The sequence below is a fragment of the Sminthopsis crassicaudata genome, chromosome 1 (assembly GCF_048593235.1).
Source record: "Sminthopsis crassicaudata isolate SCR6 chromosome 1, ASM4859323v1, whole genome shotgun sequence".
Taxonomy (NCBI): domain Eukaryota; kingdom Metazoa; phylum Chordata; class Mammalia; order Dasyuromorphia; family Dasyuridae; genus Sminthopsis; species Sminthopsis crassicaudata.
Window position 1 is genome coordinate 625173822 of NC_133617.1, and position 19566 is coordinate 625193387.

General features: G+C 31.9%; 1 protein-coding gene across 13 annotated transcripts in view; it reads right to left on the minus strand.

Moving 5' to 3' along the window:
• The window catches only part of SPEF2 (sperm flagellar 2), a 244550-nt gene that overhangs the window by 143632 nt on the left and 81352 nt on the right, over nt 1–19566 (minus strand). For 12 of the 13 annotated variants that reach the window (XR_012484814.1, XM_074282690.1, XM_074282689.1 and 9 more), the window contains one exon: nt 11468–11636. Coding sequence is in view for 11 of the 13 variants with exons in the window: in XM_074282690.1 (XP_074138791.1) it covers nt 11468–11636 (169 nt within the window). In the remaining 2 variants the exon portion in view is untranslated. Of the gene's footprint in view, nt 1–8124; nt 8252–11467; nt 11637–19566 lie in introns of those variants that run through there. The other variant, XM_074282688.1, reaches the window with a different exon arrangement.

The following is a 19566-nucleotide window of genomic DNA, read 5'->3' on the forward strand; positions in this document are numbered from 1 at the left end:
GACATCCATTCATTCCAGTTTCTAACCACTACAAAAAGGGCTGCCACAAAGATTTTGGCACATACAGGTCCCTTTCCCTTCTTTAGTATTTCCTTGGGATATAAGCCCAGTAGTAGCACTGTTGGCTCAAAGGGTATGCACAGTTTGATAACTTTTTGGGCATAATTCCAGATTACTCTCCAGAATGGCTGGATTCTTTCACAACTCCACCAACAATGCATCAGTGTCCCACTTTTCCCACACCCCCTCCAACATTCATTATTATTTGTTCCTGTCATCTTAGCCAATCTGACAGGTGTGTAGTGGTATCTCAGAGTTGTCTTAATTTGCATTTCTCTGGTCAGTAGTGATTTGGAACACTCTTTCATATGAGTGGAAATAGTTTCAATTTCATCATCTGAAAATTGTCTGTTCATATCCTTTGACCATTTATCAATTGGAGAATGGCTTGATTTCTTATAGAGTCAATTCTCTGTATATTTTGGAGATGAGGCCTTTATCAGAACCTTTAACTGTAAAAACGTTTCCCCAACTTGTTACTTTCTTTCTAATCTTGTTTACATTAGTTTTGTTTATACAAAAGCTTTTTAACTTGATGTAATCAAAATCCTCTATTTTGTGATCAATAATGATCTCTAGTTCTCCTTTGGTCACAAATTCCTTCCTCCTTCACAAGTCTGAGAGGTAAACTATTCTATGTTCCTCTAATTTATTTATGATCTCGTTCTTTATGCCTAAATAATGGACCCATTTTGATTTTATCTTAGTATGTGGTGTTAAGTGTGGGTCCATGCCTAGTTTCAAACAGGATCATTTTAAATGTATATTATTGGTTAAAAATTATAATCTCACTGAATAAGACCAGGGTGGTTGAGGATTCAGAGATTAAAGAGAATCCTGGGTTTAATGGAGGCCAATGATTTGTCATTAGATGACAATATATTTTGATTCCATATTAAGTTATAAGTTGAAGTTTCCAAGTTGAATTTTTTATCCTTAGTTATTTCTCTGTTCGATTAATATGAAATACTCATATTAACTGTTTAATATAAGTAATGTGCCAATTTCCCCAAATATTTATTAAATGGTTAGGATCCTAAAGAACCTTAATCTTTTGTTCAAAATACTTCTGACAGCTGCTAGTTCTTATATTCTATTCATATCAATGTTATGAGAGATTAACTACCCACTTATTTCCTTGTCTTCATTTTTACTAGAATGCCTCTTTTAATCAATATCTATTATCCAAAATTCTTGGTTTAGCAAAAGAGAATGGCTCCCTGACTCCCAGTGAAATACTTTTTCTGTGACATGTTGCTACTTATAGCCCCAAGATTTTTCACTTTAGGTTGAGTGATTTTTTTTTCCTTTTTTTGCCCCTTACTCTATTAATTATCTGAATTGTTTGTAATTAGACACAAAATGGATTTACATGCATCAAAATGTTTACTAACTTCTGATGTATTATTTCACAATTTGTATGCTTTAAACCTTGTGTTGTTTGATTTATGGTTGCCATAGACTAAGCAACAGAAAATGGCAACAAAAATTGTTACTTATGGGCTATCTTAAACCTAAACAAAACATTGCAAGTGAGCTAGAAAGTTGGTAGATGGGAAAGGAATTCAAGTCAGGCTCAAAATTAGGTCCCTAAATGCACTATTTAGATTATATGACAATATATTTTAAACTGGTTGTTTACAAGTTCACACCCAGAAAATGATGTATTGATGATCTTTTGCTTCATTCTGATTGTATATATACCATCCATAATAATCTTCTAGAAGAGCAAATCTCATGCCCCTGATAAGGGTCTACTGATAGTTTGACTCACATACACAGAAATAAATGCTCATGGGTCTTTTACTTTCTCTCTTCCAACCCCTTCATCCCTATGTACACAGCAGAAAAACTAAGAATACAGATTCCACATAAAATTACAGTCGTAACCCTTATAACTAATAGTATTTCTGAGGACCCTATTAATACACTGCCCTTTGTTGGCCTTCCTATACTTAATTGGTGACCTTCTTGTATCTGTTCCTCCCACTGAATATCCCAGACCATAACATCTCTGCCATCTTTGGGACTTACTTGTAGTTGTCCATATTAATGGATTCTCTGGAAGATATGCAACCCCCCTGGTGCTGTGGTATTTGCCAATCCCTTCTACTTACCTAGATCACTCGTCTGCCAATTGTCACCATGCTCTGATTTGAGTTTCCCAAGCCTGTTCCCTTAACTAACATCTAGAAGTACCAAAAATCCAGAGCCAGTATATATTGAGAATTAAGTCTGCAGACTCATGTGCATGTTCCTTGTACCCTCACTGCTCATAATTTGCACTACTTCACAAGTGCTAAATGATAAGGGTCCATGGAAACTTTACTGCTTCTTAGGGATTCAGATATATATAAAGTGAGGAGCACTGGAGTCTAGGGTTTTCATCTTGGTACCAAGGTCAATAGTAAATATGGGTAAGACTCTTGGGCTTTTCAAGTTTTAAACAAACTATATAAAACTATATTAAACTCACCTATAAAATGGAATATTTGTTCTGCTTATATTATAGGAATGTGTTAAAAGATTCCTGAAAACTTTAAAATGGCAGATAAATCCCTCATTCCGATGCCTCCAACCTTGGCATAAAAACAGCATTTAGTCAGATTTTCCAACTACTGGAGGGGAATGTTATCGTTTTGGACCAAAGGGGTTAGTAACTGATTCCCTTACCTATGCCACTGTTCAATGAGACAGAATTCATTTGGCTTAGTTTCTACTCATGGTTTTGTAGAGGGGAGAATTTCTTGAAGTACTATAAGCCACAGAGTTCTGCAGATCACACTAATAACAAATTGAAATGAATTGTCTAGAATATTTTCATTTTAGACAGGGAATTAATTCAGTCATTGAGGATAAGCTTGCTTGAGCCACTCTACTCATAATTTAAGGGCTTTCTTGATTCTGGTAGATTCCTATTCTGGAACTCTGAAAAGGAGAAAGGTTCTACTGGGTCATCTATACTTAGGAATATGGGCTGTGGGATACAACTAATACGCTGGAAATGACTTAGGTAATGTTAGATTTAATCTTCAGAATCTGAGTATGCATTATTCTATAGATAGTAAAAATGTTCAGTTGGAACATTCTGTAAAAGCCTATAACATTTAGATCCTATTTCCTAGGATCCAATTATTTTATCCATGATATTTCCATACTAAAAAATGATAAAAGTTGACACCAGGATTCCTTCTTCCTCACTTCTTTGAGTTCAGATGATTATGGGAAATATTTTAGTCATTAAAAACTTGAAAGATTCTGATACTTCATGGAGCATGTAGGTGGTATGGTAGGTAGAATATTGGACCAGAAGTCAAGAAATCCTGAACTCAAAGACAGTCTCAGACACTTACTAGCTGTGTGACTCTAGTAAATAATTTAATCCCAGTCTATTTCCTCTAAATGGTTTCTTTATCTATAAAATGGGGATGATCATAATATCTACTTAACAGCATTTTTGTTTAGATAAAATTAGTTAATATTTATAAAGTGCTTTGCAAAATTTAAAGAGCTCTGTTTTTTCTCTCATATATTATGAATAATATATAAATCTGTAAAGTACTATATATGCATATGTAGTATATATATTATATTATTAGATACTATTGGCTTAATAGCTATATTACTAGCTACATATATACTATTAGCTAGTATCATTATTTTTATTTTGAAGGACTATATACAATATAACTATTATTTTGAAGGACTATATATAATATAATCCTTACCTGTGTACATTATATGTAGGAAGAAATAACTTAAAAATCTCTGAAATATTTACCCATAAGATGGTTTCCCTTCTGTTTGGTATTGACTTTAAACATTATAGATATAATCTATGTACAGATAACTCAAATACTACATTTTCCATGAACCTTGTAGTTCTTTGGCTATGTCTTTATACTTCCCAAATACTTGGAGTTAAGGTACTATTTCTTTTCATTAATCCTATAATTGTATCTTCTCTTTATAGAAAATACACAAAGAAAGCTATATTCATGGTAGGATCAAAAGAAATATGCACCTAAGTCAGTGACAATTTCAAACAAGTCAAAAAGTCTTTTTTGTATATAAAGATTTCTAGGAAAATCCTTTTTTTAAACAGGCTGCTGAAATAGTCCTTCCATATTGTCCTTATCACAGTCTCTTAGACCTTGAAACAATCTCAGGGAGTTTTTGTACAATATTGTCCAAATTTACCTTTTGTAATTCAAACCCTAGTTTGAATCAGACTCTTCCTAAAATTATTTCCCAGCCTATGTCTACCTCCCCCAAAATAGAGGTTTATTTGAATTTCTCAACTTTTTTTTTGTAAAGAAGGATATTGTCTTTATATTTTATATTAAAATTGGAAAGTATTATTTGTAAAATAATGAAAATTAAGGACTATAATCTTGAATTGAATATAAAGTCAGTCAATTAGTTCACCAGCACTCATATCCCCTTATTTCAGAGCTATTCAGATATCTGTAAGTCACCCAACAGCTAACTATATTATATCTTTGAAGATGCTAAAATTGAGTCTGGATGCATAAGGGCAACAAGTATAAAGTAGCATTGTGAAAATTCAACTGAACTCTGAATACTTTGCTGGAGTATGACAGTTCTAAGATTTTCTACCATGTTCCTGGGAACACTTGGGCTGCTTTCTAGTCATGAATTTTGATGAAATATTGATATTTTCATCCCATTACTCAGTTATAGAACATTTCTCCCATAAAACAAGCATTCCCTGAAAACAGGTTGTTGTGGGATATATTTGAGGTCACTAATTGTATATTTATCTAGAACAATGTGTAATTTGAAGATGGAAACCTGAAAATTACAAATTCTTTTTGATAGATTTAACTAATTAAATGTTACCAACTAAAATATAGATGGTACAGTAATTTCTTAGGCTCACCAACTTTTAGATGTGAATTTTCTCCATGTAATAGTTACCAGTTTTGCTTTTAAAAATAGCACCTGGTTTTGGTGGGCTTCTGTTACTTTGCCATTAACCAATGCTCTCCTTCCTCCAATATTTTGCCTGTTCAAATTCTAATCACTTTCAAGGCCAAGATTAAATGCCACCTTTTCTGATAATTCCCACCCAGAAGTGCTCTTTCCTCTAAACTTGTACCACATTTTGTTTACCTCTCTCCTATGGACTTATCCACTTAACTTTATATTATAGCAATTTATATAAAACATCTACTTCTCTTTCCACCCCCATACCATGAGGGTGGGGGATCATGCCTTATTTATTTTGGGATCATCCTTAGCATTTGTCAACATAGCTTACATAGGTTCAAATGACTTTGTTTTGTTTTTATTAAATGTAGTCTCCCTCTTTCCTCCCTCCCCTAAACTCTTGGTTTAGTGCATTTGAATTATGGAACTGTTTTCTTATATGGGCAAGTGGGAACCCAAAATTGGTCTCAGAATTTATTTTCTGATTTTTTTTGATAGCTGATGTCTATGTGATACAGTTTAGGATAAGCAATAGACTTTGGGATAGGACTTACAGTAATATTAGTATCTGTTTGAGAACAAATAATTTTTATTATAAAATTTCATGGGTTACTAGTATTTAGAAAATATTTCTTTTTTTTTACTCCACCTCACCAAAAAATGCCACAATCCCAAATAGAGTGGATTCTATTAATTTTATTATTTAACTTTTTTGGGTAACATCTTATCTTAGGATGGCAAGACAGATTTCTTCATATCATCTGCAAAGAGTGATAATTTGGTTTCCTCATTACATACTCTAATTCATTTAATCTTTTTTATTCTCTTATTGCCAAAGCTAACATTTTTAATGCAATACTGAATAATAATGGTGATAGTGGGCAGCATTGTTTCACCCCTGATCTTACTGGGCATGGTCCTACTTTGTCTTCATTACATATGATGCTTGCTAATGATTTTCAATAAATGCTACTCTTACTCCATTTATTCCTATAGTCTTTAGTGTTTTTAATAGGAATGGGTATTTTGTTTCATCAAATGCTTTTTTCAGCATCTATTGAGATATGATTTTTATTAGGTTGTTTATTGATATTGTCAATTCTGCTAATAGTTTCCCTAATATTGAACAAGCCCTGCATTCATGATATAAATCCTACTTGGTCATGATGTATTATCCTGGGGATAACTTTCTGTAATCTCTTTGTCAATATTTTATTTAAGATTTTTGCATCAATATTCATGAAGGAAATTGGTGAAAGATTTCTTTTCTTGCAATGGGGAGAAGAATCTGTTGGAAGATACAATATACCCATTGCTTCTGACATTTGTCAACTTCCTTGGAAGCACCCACATTGTGGTTAGTTCCACATAAATACACACCAAAAAACTAGATCACAAGAGCTGGATATATATTGGCAACAAATATCTGACAAAGGGTACTAGGTAACAAACTAATCTTTCTGTCTACCAGGAATTCTCTTATTACATCATCTTCCAGTTAGCAATGAATCAACTAATAAACTCAGTGGTGTTTAAGGGGAAGGTGATTATTTTCCCTAGGTGGGATGGGATTGATAAGTTTTTTTATGTGATTAGGTAATTCACACCCAAATTTATTCTAACAAGAAAAAAAATGAAACCATGCATAAAATTATGGAACCCAAGATTTGAGTGGTGCCAGGATCTTTGAAGAACAGAAGAGCTTAGCAGTTATTATCAAAGAGTTTATCCTTCTTTCTTCCCTTTTCCCTCTCTTTCTTCCTTCTTTCTCTTTTCTTCTTTCTCTAATTCTTTCTGTCTCTTCTCCCTTTTTTTTCTTTGCCTTTTCATATGGGATAAGAATGCCATTTTATAATCTAATCACTGTAATTAATAATGTACATACACACACACACACATATATATATAATATATATATAATATATATATATATATATGTATATAGTTAACTGATTACTGGACCGCACTTAGGTCAAATCAGTAGAAGCCATTAATCTGGGAAGGGTGGTAAAACCTGATATGATAGAATTAAAAAAACTTCAATTGCTAAGAACCAAGTTAAATATATATTCTCTACTTAAGTTAAAAAAGTATTTGAGGTTAATAACAGAACAGAACAGAACAAAAAATAGTTTTGAAGTTAAAGGATCTAAGTTCAAATTCTGATCCTGAAATTTATTATCTAAGTAATTTGGGGGAAATCCTGCGAACTCTGGTTTCCTTGTCAGTAAAATAATCAAGTTGGACTGGTTGAATTCTGAATTCTATTTTAGGTTTATATCTATGATCCTAAGACCTTTGGAATGAGGAGGCTTGACTAGACAACAGTTTGAGTGAAAATGATCTGGGAGTACCAGTTCAATCATTCAACAGTTTGACATGCAGCCAAAAAAAAAAAACCTATAGTGATTTTAAACTGCACTAAAAAAGAAATAATGTTTAAATTAAGAGAATTATAGTCACTCTGAACTCTGCTTGGATCAGATGGATCAAGTACTGACTCACAATTTAGGAAGAATTTCTGTAATTTAGAGAATATCTAGGCCATGAGAAGAGACCTGAGAGTCATACCATTTTAGGAGAAATTGAAGAACCTGGGAATACTTAGGCCAGAGAAGAGAAAAATAATGGTATCTGTTTTCAAATATTTCAATTATTGTTATTTAGAAAATGGAAGAAGTTTGTTCTTGGCACCAAGAGACAAAATTAGGGATTATGGATAGAAAATGCAGAGTCTTGTTCAGGCTAGGTATAAAAAATAACTTCTCAACAATTAGAGCCATTTAAAGGTTAAATGACATGCTTCAGGAAATAGCAATTGTTAAAGGTACTGATTTCATATAGCTATGGGTTGGATTCATAGCGATTCAAAGAATCTGTAAATGGAAGTATTCCCAGTATTCACATTTTCATCTATTTAACTTTACATGTTTAGACTCCAATTCAGTCCCTTGGGCAGAAATTCTTATCAACCAACTCTTATGAAACTAACTTTATCCACAAAAAACCAGCCCTGTTGCCAAATGCCACTTATATTTATAGCTATGTTAAAAAAAACATGCTAGTTACATGTATCCTTTAAAGTTAAATGTTGTCCGTTGAAATCATTACCTAATAGAAAAGGCAGCTAGATGACACAGTAGATGGAGTAGTGGGTCTGAAGTCAGGAAGACTTATATTCCTAAATTCAAATCTGATTAGCTGTGTGATCCCAGGCAAGTCACTTAATTCTGTTTACCTCAATTTTGTCATCTATAAAATGGGTTAGAGAAAGAAATGTAGAAGCATGTCACAATCTCTGGCAATAAAACCCCAAAGGGGGTTACAAAGAATTAGATAGCAACAACTCTTTTAGAGATAGTTGAGATATTGTTTTGTATTGTTTCATTTGTAAGTCAACTTTTGATGGCTCTTCATTAGGGGAAAAACATATTTGTTGGGGATTCAGGAACTTTGATTTAAGAATCAAACATGAACTACTCTTCAGAAATCTTCTTTAATGTTATTTATGGTTTGTTAGGGGGGAGCTCTTTTTCAGATTTTTTAATTCTCAAGCTTGTTTTATACTTTATGTGGAAAGAGCATTAGTCAGTCAGTAAACAGTCAATAAATATTTATTAAGCACTTACAATGTGACCTACATTGTACTAAGAACAACAAGGTAAAATGACTTTTAAAAACAGTAAAATTTCATGATTTGTTTTTATTTATTTTAGTGTGGATATCTGATCCACTCTTATTGCAATACTTCAGAGCTGGAAGGGACATAAGCAGCCATCTAGTTGTATCTAAATAAGAATCTCATATACAAAATGCTTAATAATTGGTTGGTCAGCCTTTGTCTAAAGACACCAAGTAAGGGAGAATCTATTATCTCCCAAGATAGCCCATTCCAATTTTGAATAGCTCTAATTACTAGTTTTTCTTTCCCCATTGCTCTCATTTCTATTCTCTGAGGCCATATAGAGTAAGTGTAATCCAATTTACATATGACAGCCCTCCAAATAATTGAAGGTGGTTATTACTTGCCTTTAAATCTTCTCTTCTCCAGGCTAAACATTCCTACTTTCTTCAACTCATCTATACTATAAACCATTCATCATTCAAAATACTCTCCAGCTTAGTGATGGCCTTCCAGATGTGTTATAACCAGGGCAATACCCAAGAAAATTATTACCTTCTTTTCATTTAACACTCTACTTCTTGGTGTAGTGTAAGGTCATATTGACATTTAGCAGGTGATTTTCTAGAGCTACTGTAGCCCAAAACTTCTTTAGAAATTCATTGTCAATATAAGAATTTCATATGCCAAGTTTGGATTTGACTACTGAATCTTTACTCAAAACCTTTCTAGCTTAGTCTAACCTGCCAGAATTTTGTTCTATTAGGGTAGTTCTTTAAAAGCTGCCTAGGGGCAGCTAGTGGTGCAGTAGATAGAGCACTAGCTCTGTCAGGAGGACCTAAGTTCAAATTTTGGTTTCAGACACTTAACTTCCTAGCTGTGTGACCCTAGGCAAATTACTTTGTGCCTCAGCCCCACTTGCCTCAGCAAAACAAACAAACAAAAACATACAGATGCAACTATAAAATGAAGCCTCTAAATAAGACAGTAGTGAAGGTTGAATTTTCTCATTTGTTAGAAATATTTCCAGATCCATTATATATTGCCCTAATTGGATGAGTTACAAGATATACAATTGCTTGCTGTATTGAAAAAAATGAATGAATTTAGCATTAATTAAAGTGATTAGTTACTTTTTCTAGTTAACCTACAATGTTTTGCTGGAGTCTTATTACAATCCTACAGTTTAGCTACTAACTCTTCAAACAAACTGTTTTACATATATGTTTTACATATGTTTTACAAATCTAGGTCATAAGACTTCATTTTTACTTGTATGCTCAGATAAAATTTGATCTCCAAAACATTTAAATTCTAAAAACGTGAGAATTTGACAAAGTTAATAGTTTCCTCAAAACACACTTTAAAATGTAATGTAAACAAATATATTTAAATGTACACATTACTTATTTTATTTTCTTTCAATGGAGAGTTCATTTACAATTTAACCTGTTGGTACCATATATGTATAAAATAGGACTTTTGAAAACAACTTTCATTTTTTAGAAAACAACAAAGACAGTGCCTGCTAGACATTTACACACTCCTAACAAAAACTGATAATTTTCTGCAAAAGCAAGCATATCTGTTGGTTTAGGATGTGGGTAAAAAAGCATATTACTGTGGTAAGCATTACACATACACACACACACACACACACACACACACACACACACACACACACAGAAAAATCTTTGCTAAATTGAAGTCTGTGCTAAGTGCCTTGACTTACTATTAACATGAAAAACAAGCAGAATGTTTATATTTTGTGGTTTCAGCAATAGCATAAAATTAATTTTTACTTGTAAGTAAACACAGTATGTTAAACTTCAGTTCAATATTTAACTACTTTGTAAAAGAGAGCAAGGTTTTTATAAAGTGTATTCAGTCTGGGACATTCTATCATTTTTCATACTTTTTATGGACATATTTGATATAGTAAATCCTATAGCTACAATACAACATGCATAGCATGTATTTATATAACTCTATTAATTCAGACTAACTCTATTTAAAGTATCATGAAAATTTAGCTCTAGCATTTCTGAAATATGTTTCATTTTCTTTTTCCCCTGTTGATAGCTTTTTTTTCTTTGGGGCTTAATATCACAGTGATGATTTACCTACTACTTAGTTAAGGTCCAAATGACCATCACTTCAATTTGTTCAAGCCATGTGATTTTTCTTCTCAAACTCCTTCCCTAATGTTTCACAATGGACTCAATGTTTCATGTCTCTTATTCAGCCTACATTGCCCAATCTTGATTCCTTTATCTTCTCACTCTGTTTATAACTGTTGCCCAATTACTACTGTTTCTCCTCTCTGCTTAACAGTTTTAAGTTATAATTCTTATATTATATCCAGAATTGTCTCTCACAAAACTTTTTTGTGTAAACAATTGACTTGTCTTTTAGGGCTTACTACCAAGCAATTTTTAATGGGGCTATCTGAAATAATGGAAAAGAAATTACAGGAAAATGAAAAAATGATAGTTTTATTACAATGTTAAAACTCTGAAGTCTATGAAATCTTATAAATCAAGATTGATGTTTTCTTTCTCTTCACTGAATACTTTGAGACTACGACACTTCTGTGATTATTAAATAAATTTCAAAATGATGCTGATACATTTCCACTTAATTATCACTGCAATTAAAAAATAAAACTAAACAAGAAGGCAGCATGGGATCCTGTGGTACCATGTAGATTCCTATTTTTAAAAATGAATAACACTAAAATCAGGTGAATATATCACAACAGAACATAAAATATTAAAGAGAAATCGTTTATTCAAGTAAATTCCTTTAATTGTCCTACATTTAGGTAGGTACCTTGTACTCCTCATAATCATTGTCATCTAGTAAAGTCCTCTTGGATAATTCTACTAGTTGCTCTGGAGTGAAGCGAGTAGGCATGGGGTCAATGGAAGCTTGCTCATAAATTGGTTTTCCACTAAAAAACAGCTCCTTCCAATCACGCATAATTTTAATTGGGATAAGACTACAGAGACAAAAAAAAAAACACAAGAGATTAATGCTAACTTAAATATCCACCTGGAATAAAGTCTTTGTGTTATCATACCAATGTCATTAATACTACTTTAATGAGTATAAATAGAAAGTGATATAAAAGATATTAAATCATATGATATTTCTATGTCTTATTTAATGAATGACAAAAGTAGCAATGCCTATTTAATTGATCCAATTCAATTGAACAAAATTTGTTAAGCCTCTAAAAGTACAAAGCCCTATTACTGACAGAAAAAGGAATGGTGCATAGATGCTATGCCATCCTTAAAAAAGCTTATATTATATAAGGGGATATAGAAAATACGAGTACCTATATGTATATGTCTATCTATATATATGTGTGTATGTATGTGTGTGTAGATGTGTACAATCACATGTATGTGTATTGTATTAAAGGAGTCAAAAACCCATTGAGAGGCACAAAATTAGTAATTTTATTTCAAGAAATAAATTTTCATCATATTTATGATTTGTAGATTCAAAATCACATTTAAATTGAATGTATCAATGTATCAATGTATGTATCAATGTATCAATGAATATATCAATGTATATATCTTCAATCTCCCTGTATCACACTGAAGTCAACATTGACTTTCAGTGAGATCCTATGCATGATTCCTCCACATCGTGCTCTTTCCTGCTTCTGTATTGTCCTCTCTGTTACCTTTACTTTTTACATTCATATGTTAAAGTTCAAATACAAATATGAACACATCTATGAAGCCTTATTTCATTGAACAGTGTGTAAAATTCTTAACTCTTTCACTCCTCCAACTTCTTATAGTCTTTGCTTTATACTTTTTACATACAACTGTCATGACTTCTTTTATATATATTACCTTTGCATGTATTGCTTTTCTCTGTTGAATTATCTGTCCCATAAAGTCAGAGAACTCTATTTTATTTTTTCTATCTCTTCCAATTTTTTGTATATTTCTCTGAATAAAATATATACTATTTCATGCTTGGCTTAAAAATGAATTTTAACTTTGATTATTGTCATTGCATCTTACATTGTCAAAGCATTACTTAACACTTGCAGTCACTGCCTCTATTTTCCATTATTTGATAATTATATTTACTTTTTCACTAAAGTCAGTTTGGGATGGTGATGTGAAATATACAAACATATACACATCACTATTGTAATAAAGCAAAGCAAAATATCTGTGTAGATCTTATCTATACAATAAAATACACAGAAGATCTGAGACAACTGTCTTGCTTATCTGTAGGCTGATATAATCTTAGCTTATGTATATAACAACCATATTTCAATTGCCTGCTATCATATCAATACTTTTGTAGTCATGCAGTTGTTTTCTTCATAGAATCACTAAGTTTTACGGAGATAGGAGATAATATAACTGATTTCAGAGTGCAGGTCTGGAGTGGGGAGTACAAGAAGGCAAATCACTTGAAATGAGTCTGAAAAGGTAGATTGGATGCAAACTATAAAGGGCTTTAAATGCTAAGGTGAAGAATTGATATTTTATCAGAGGAGATATTAAAAATCCTTAATCATAAAAAGAATGTATCAATGTATTTATCTTCAATCTCCCTGTACCACACTGAAGCCAACACTGACTTTCAGTGAGACCCTATGCATGCTTCTTCCACATGGTGCTCTTTCTTGCTTCTTGGGGGAATCTTTGGGGAAGATTACTTGGACAGCTAGGTAAAGAACAATCTGAAGAAGGGAAAGACTGGTGGCAGAGAAATCAGTTAGGAGGATAATAAAAGTGAAGTAATGATGCTACCTATGGTGTTAAGAACTGTTTACTGCTGATCTGGGAAGTCAGGATGCTTGTGAGACAATGGAAGAAAGACTGCTAAGTTAGGGCAATGGAAGAAATAAGATTCACAGAGCCCCTCTTTTCTAAATTTACCTTGGTCCCAATGAATAAGGTTTGGAATGCAATTTTATAGTTTCTTCACTAAGATTTTACTTAAATTAAAACAATTAATAGTTTTTTATTTTTCAAATACATGCAAAGAAAATACATGAACTTTGCAAAATCTTGTGTTCCAAATTTTTCTTCCTCTCCTAATCCTCTCCCCTAGACAGTGGTGATCTAATATCTGTTAAACATGTGCAAGTTTTCTAAATATATTTCCACACTTATGCTGCACAAGAAAAATCAAATAAAAAGGGGGAAAATGAGAAAGAAAAAAGAAAGCAACATTTTACTTAACTTATAGAAGATAACTGTTCAATGAAGCATGCTAGAGAAAGCTTCTCTAGAAGTTTATGAGCCCTCTTTTTGATCAAATGGGAGGTTATAGTAATAGTAAAGGCAAGAGATGATGAAGGCTTGACCTAAAGTGATAAATAGATAAGGTGAAAGAAAGGGATAGATGTGACTGATGTTGTAGAAAGGGCAATTAAGACTTAGCAACTGACTGGATATGGGGAAGTCATGATAAAGAAGAGAGAAAAGTTGAGCATTACTCTTGTGGTTAAACCATTTGTGATTGGAAGGATGATGGTAATCTAAAAAGAAGAAAGAAAATTTGGAGAAAAGATAGTATTAAAATAATAAACTAATTTTTGGATACAATGAATTTGAGATGTTGATTATACATTCAAGTAAAGAGGTTCAGAAAATGCATTACAACTTGATTAGAACTAAAGTAGTATATAAAAACTTTAAGTATACAATTAATTTTAATCAACAAGAGGGCAGCATGTAGTGGTGTTTATGCTAGCTCTAGTGTGAATCCAAGTTGGGATGAAAACTCACTAACAAGCTCCTACTCCTTTGAGTATTCCAAGATTATAAGTTATACAGGAGAGCCAAGACAGCAATTAGGGGTAACCCAAATGAACTTTTTCAACATTACTCTCTGAAAAAAAACTTTAAAATAACACCACAAATCAAATTTAAGAATGGCAGAGATAACAAAAGGCCAGGATGAGATATTTTTATAACCTAAAAACATTTAGAAGGTCTCTAGGAAAAGTTTATGTTACTGGGGTGGAAGTTGAAAGAATATAAACAGGCAGGTTTCAGAAGAAGTGATCAGAGCTATCTATAATCATATGAAAAAATGTTCAGAATTACACTATTAATTAGAAAAAGGCAAACTCAAATATCTGAGATACTATCTTGCACTTATTATAAATGACAAAATGTTGGCAGGGATAAGGGAAAAGTAGGTACACTAATGATCTAGTAGTGGTGGAATAGTAAACAGGTCCAGCTGTTCTAGAAAACAATTTGGAACTAGGCCCAATGGTCTATAATATTATGCATATAGTTTGACCTAGCAATACCACTACTAGGCCTGGCCTGTATCCCAAAAAAGATCAAAGAAAAAGTAAAGTACCTATGAATGTATGTATGTATATATCTACCTATCATCTCTCTGTATCTCTCTCTCTCTATATGCATATATATATATGCTATAATTTGTGTATACGTGTACATATATATATATATATATATATATATATGTATGTGTGTGTGTGTGTGTGCGTGCGTGTATACACAAAAAATTATAGCAGTTCTTTTTGAGATGGCAAAGAATTGGAAATCAAGGGGGTATTCAATAATTGAGGAATAGCTGAGTAAGTTGCAGCATATGAATGTGGAATACTATTGGGCTGTGGGAAATGATGAAGGTAGTTTCTCTTCCTTCCTTTTCTTTCTCTCTCTCTTTCTTTCTTTCTTTCTTTCTTTCTTTCTCTCTCTCTCTCTCTCTCTCTCTCTCTCTCTCTTCTTTCTTTCTTTCTTTCTTTCTTTCTTTCTTTCTTTCTTTCTTTCTTTCTTTCTTTCTTTCTTTCTTTCTTTTCTTTCTTTCTTTCTTTCTTTCTTTCTTTCTTTCTTTCTTTCTTTTCCTTCCTTCCTTTTCCTTCCTTCCTTCCTTCCTTCCTTCCTTCCTTCCTTCCTTCCTTCCTTCCTTCCTTCCTTCCTTCCTTCCTTCCTTCCTTCCTTCCTTCCTTCCTTCCTTCCTTCCTTCCTTCCTTCCTTCGGCAATTGGAGTTAAGTGACAACTAGAAAGTGTTAGGTGTCTGAGGCCAGATTTCAAATCCTCCTGACTTTAGGACTGGTGCTCTAACCACTGCACCACTTAGCTGCCCCTAAAGGAGGTAGTTTCAAAAAAAAAAAAGCTGACAAGACCTATATGAACTGATGCAAAGTGAGAAGAACCAGATCATTTTGCATAGAATAATAGTGTTGTAATTATTATCAATTGTGAAAGCCTTGACTACTCTGATCTAGTTCCAAAGGACTCATGATGAAAAAATAGTATTCACCTCCAGAGAGATAACTGATGTTATCAGAGTAAAAATTTAAACATTATTTGCCCACTTTTTTTGAAATATTATTTATATGAAAATGTGTTTTATATGACTTCACTTGTGTAATTGGTAATATATTGCTTGCCTTTTCAGTAGGGTGGAGAGGTATTGAGAGGGAAGAAGTCTGGATTAACAAATTTAAAAAGAAAAGCATGATTTTATATATATATATATATATATACATAGGTATATGTATATATATATGTATATATATGTTTTAAAAGAAGGAAAGAAAATGTTGAAGAAGAATTATTGATCTGCTGGTGGAAAGGATTTCCATATTTAGAGTTTCCTACACTAGTGAAATCATAGATGCAAACCAAACCAAAAATCAAACAAAATTAATGAACCTCTTCTTTTTATAAAAATACTTGAGGCTTATAGTGAATATAATATTATTTGCTATCATAGTTAAAAGTTAATATTTTTTTTTGGTAAAAGGAAAAATTTGATATGAGGAGATATTAAAGAGAATTGATTATACTGTAAAATTTAAAAGTAATGATAATAAAACCAAAAAAAGTCAAATCATTCAAAAAATGATGGGAAAGAAAGAGAACACCTTGTCAATAAGTGGTTAGAGGGTAACTTAACAAAAAAAGACATAAAGGCAAACAGAAAAAAATAAATAATTTCAATTATGTAAGATTTGATAAGCTTTTACTAACAAAATCACTATAACTAAGAATAAGACAAACTGTCAAATTAAAGAAATCTTTTATCAAAAAATCTCCTATAATATTCAATATACATAGGAAACTGATTCAATGTATAAAAGCAATTCCACAACAAATAAGTATTCAAGGAAATGGACAGTTTTCAAAAGAAGACAAAATTATCAATGATTATCCATGATTACAATATATCAAGAACCATATCATTTCAATAACCATATGAAAAGCTCTAAATCAATAATAGAAAGAAAATGAAAACAACCCTGATGTCTATATGACAAGACCTCACATAAAAGATCTCATTTATCTATCCTAGCTCAAAAAATAACAGAAACAGTCAATAAGTGGAAGACTAATAGAATTTTGATTTAGTTTTAACTTCAATCATTGTGGGAAATAATTTGGAATTATGCTAGAAAAGAATATATCCAGTGATTCAGCAATACAACAGATGTATATCTATCTGAAGGAGGTCATATATATATAATATATTCACAATTGTACTTTTGTGGTAACGAAAAGTGGGGGAAGAGGAGCAAAAACAAATCTAGAAATATTTGGAAAATGGCTGAATTTTGCTATAGAAAGCAATCCTATTATGTCATAAAAACTGATGAATATAAGATATGAATATGAACAATATGGAAAGACTTATGTGAGTTGGTAGAGAATAAAATAAGTGAAATCAAAGGAGCAGCATACACAGATTACAATGATGAAAATGAAAATGCCACCAAAAGACGATCAAACTCATATTAATTGTGATGATCATTCTTTATCCCCCAAAATGAAAATGCAAACAAACAAACAAAAAACAATTTCTTTTACCAGGGATATATTGCCTAACAAAGCACAATGTCACATGCTTACATATTATATCATATAGTCATTTTGCTTAATTGAGTTTTTTCCCTTTATTATAAAGAACAGCTCAATATAGAAGACATGAGATTAGAAAATAAGGGAGCCTTGTTCATGATCTAATTTTTTGCTGTTTACAAATATGGACAAGATGCTCTCCTTTTCTTGATCCTGCCATCTTCTTTAACTATCACCCTGAAAGCTCTCCTTTTTTTTAAACTCCCAATCTCCTGGAAGATATTTATGTTTGTCCTCTCCACTTTCTTATGATCAACTAACTTTTCAACCTGTTAAAATTTTCTAACATCACCATTCCATAGAAATTGGTGATTTCAAATTTATCAACTTAACTTCTAATTTAACTGCTAAATTAAATGTAAAAACTAAAGATAAGAAACCAAAGAACACAGTAACCAGTATTAAATTTTATTGTACTTCTACAAATGCTCAAAATACAACCTAGAAAGAAAGAGTAACTCTATATATAACAAATGTAATAAGAGACTATATGGAAGGAAATGGAGTTTTTACCAGGACTACATAAATATCTGGAAGAAATGAAGCAAGAAGACAGCTCAGTGCCCAATTTGAGTCACAAAGGCCTGAGCTTAAATATAGTCTCATATACTTTCTAGTTGCATGACTCTGGGCAAGCTACTTAATGTATTTGTCCTATTTTCTTCATTTGTAAAACAGGGTTTATAATAGTATGGTAGTTGGAAAGAGCAAAGATGGTATTTGTAAAGCACTTAGCATACTTAGGCACAAAGTAAATATTGTGTACACATAAACTATTATTATTATATTAAAATTAAACAAACTTCTGGAGGAAATAAATGAAAAGAGAAGAAATGAATTAGAATTCTGAGAAGTAAACCTTATACAAGAATGTCCTGAAAACTATAGTAGGGCAAATAGGAATCTATGACTCCATGAGATATCAAGAAATATTAGAAACAAAATAAAATAATTGAAAAAAGAGAAAAATGGAAGATTTGATACAAACAAAAAATGATATGGAAAACAAGTTAAGGAGACAGACTTCTCAGACTTCCTGAAAACCACAATTAAAAAGAAAAAACACAAAAGCTTAAGACACTCTATTTCAAGAAAGTGTTAAGTAAAAACTATTAGAATCTATTAAATTCTCATAATCTATTAGAATGAAAGGGAAAAGTAAAGAGAAGAGAAATCTATTCATGACTTCCTGAAAGATTATAGTTCAAATATAGAACTTTCATGTAAAAGAAAAGAATCCAAGCAGTTATAAACAATGGAATCAAATACCAAGGAAACACTATGAAGATCACACAAGATTTGGCAACTTATGTTATGAATTAGAGGACATCTTTAATATAATATTCTAAGAAGCAAAAGATAATGCTTTATGTTCAAGAATCTTACCATATAAAGCTGAAAATAGGGCCATGGAGGAAGATAGATATTTAATGAAATAAAGGACTTTCAATCATTTATTTAGGTGATTGCAGGGATTGTATGATGATGAAGTGCTAATGCTATAAGAAAGAGATTAACCATTGTCCTATTAGACACTCAATACCTTCAAAAGGTATTTCTTGGAATGGCCAAATAAGAGAAATGACTCTATGAGTAAATTGCTTGCATTTTAAATGCCTGAAAAGAAGGAAGAGAAGGGAAGGTTAGAGAGGGAACACAGTGGTCTAGAAATGAGGAACAAAGAGAGAGTTCAGATTGCTAGATTTTATGATTGAGTATCCACCAATTGAGTAAAGGATGAATAAATCATACTATGTTAATATGATAAGAATAGAATGCTGTTATGCTATAAGAAATAACAAAATAATTTCACAAAAAACTGTGTAATATGAACTGTTTGAGTGAATTAAATAGAACCAAAAGAATAATTTATATTAATAGCAAAATTGTAAAGAAAAGGAACTTTGAAAGACTTAAAAGCTCAGATCAATGCAAAGATAATAGAAGGCCAATGAAAAGTTTTGTTTCCCACCTCTTGACAAGAAAGTGATTGATTCAATGTGAAGGGACATATATATTGTGGAACATTACTATAG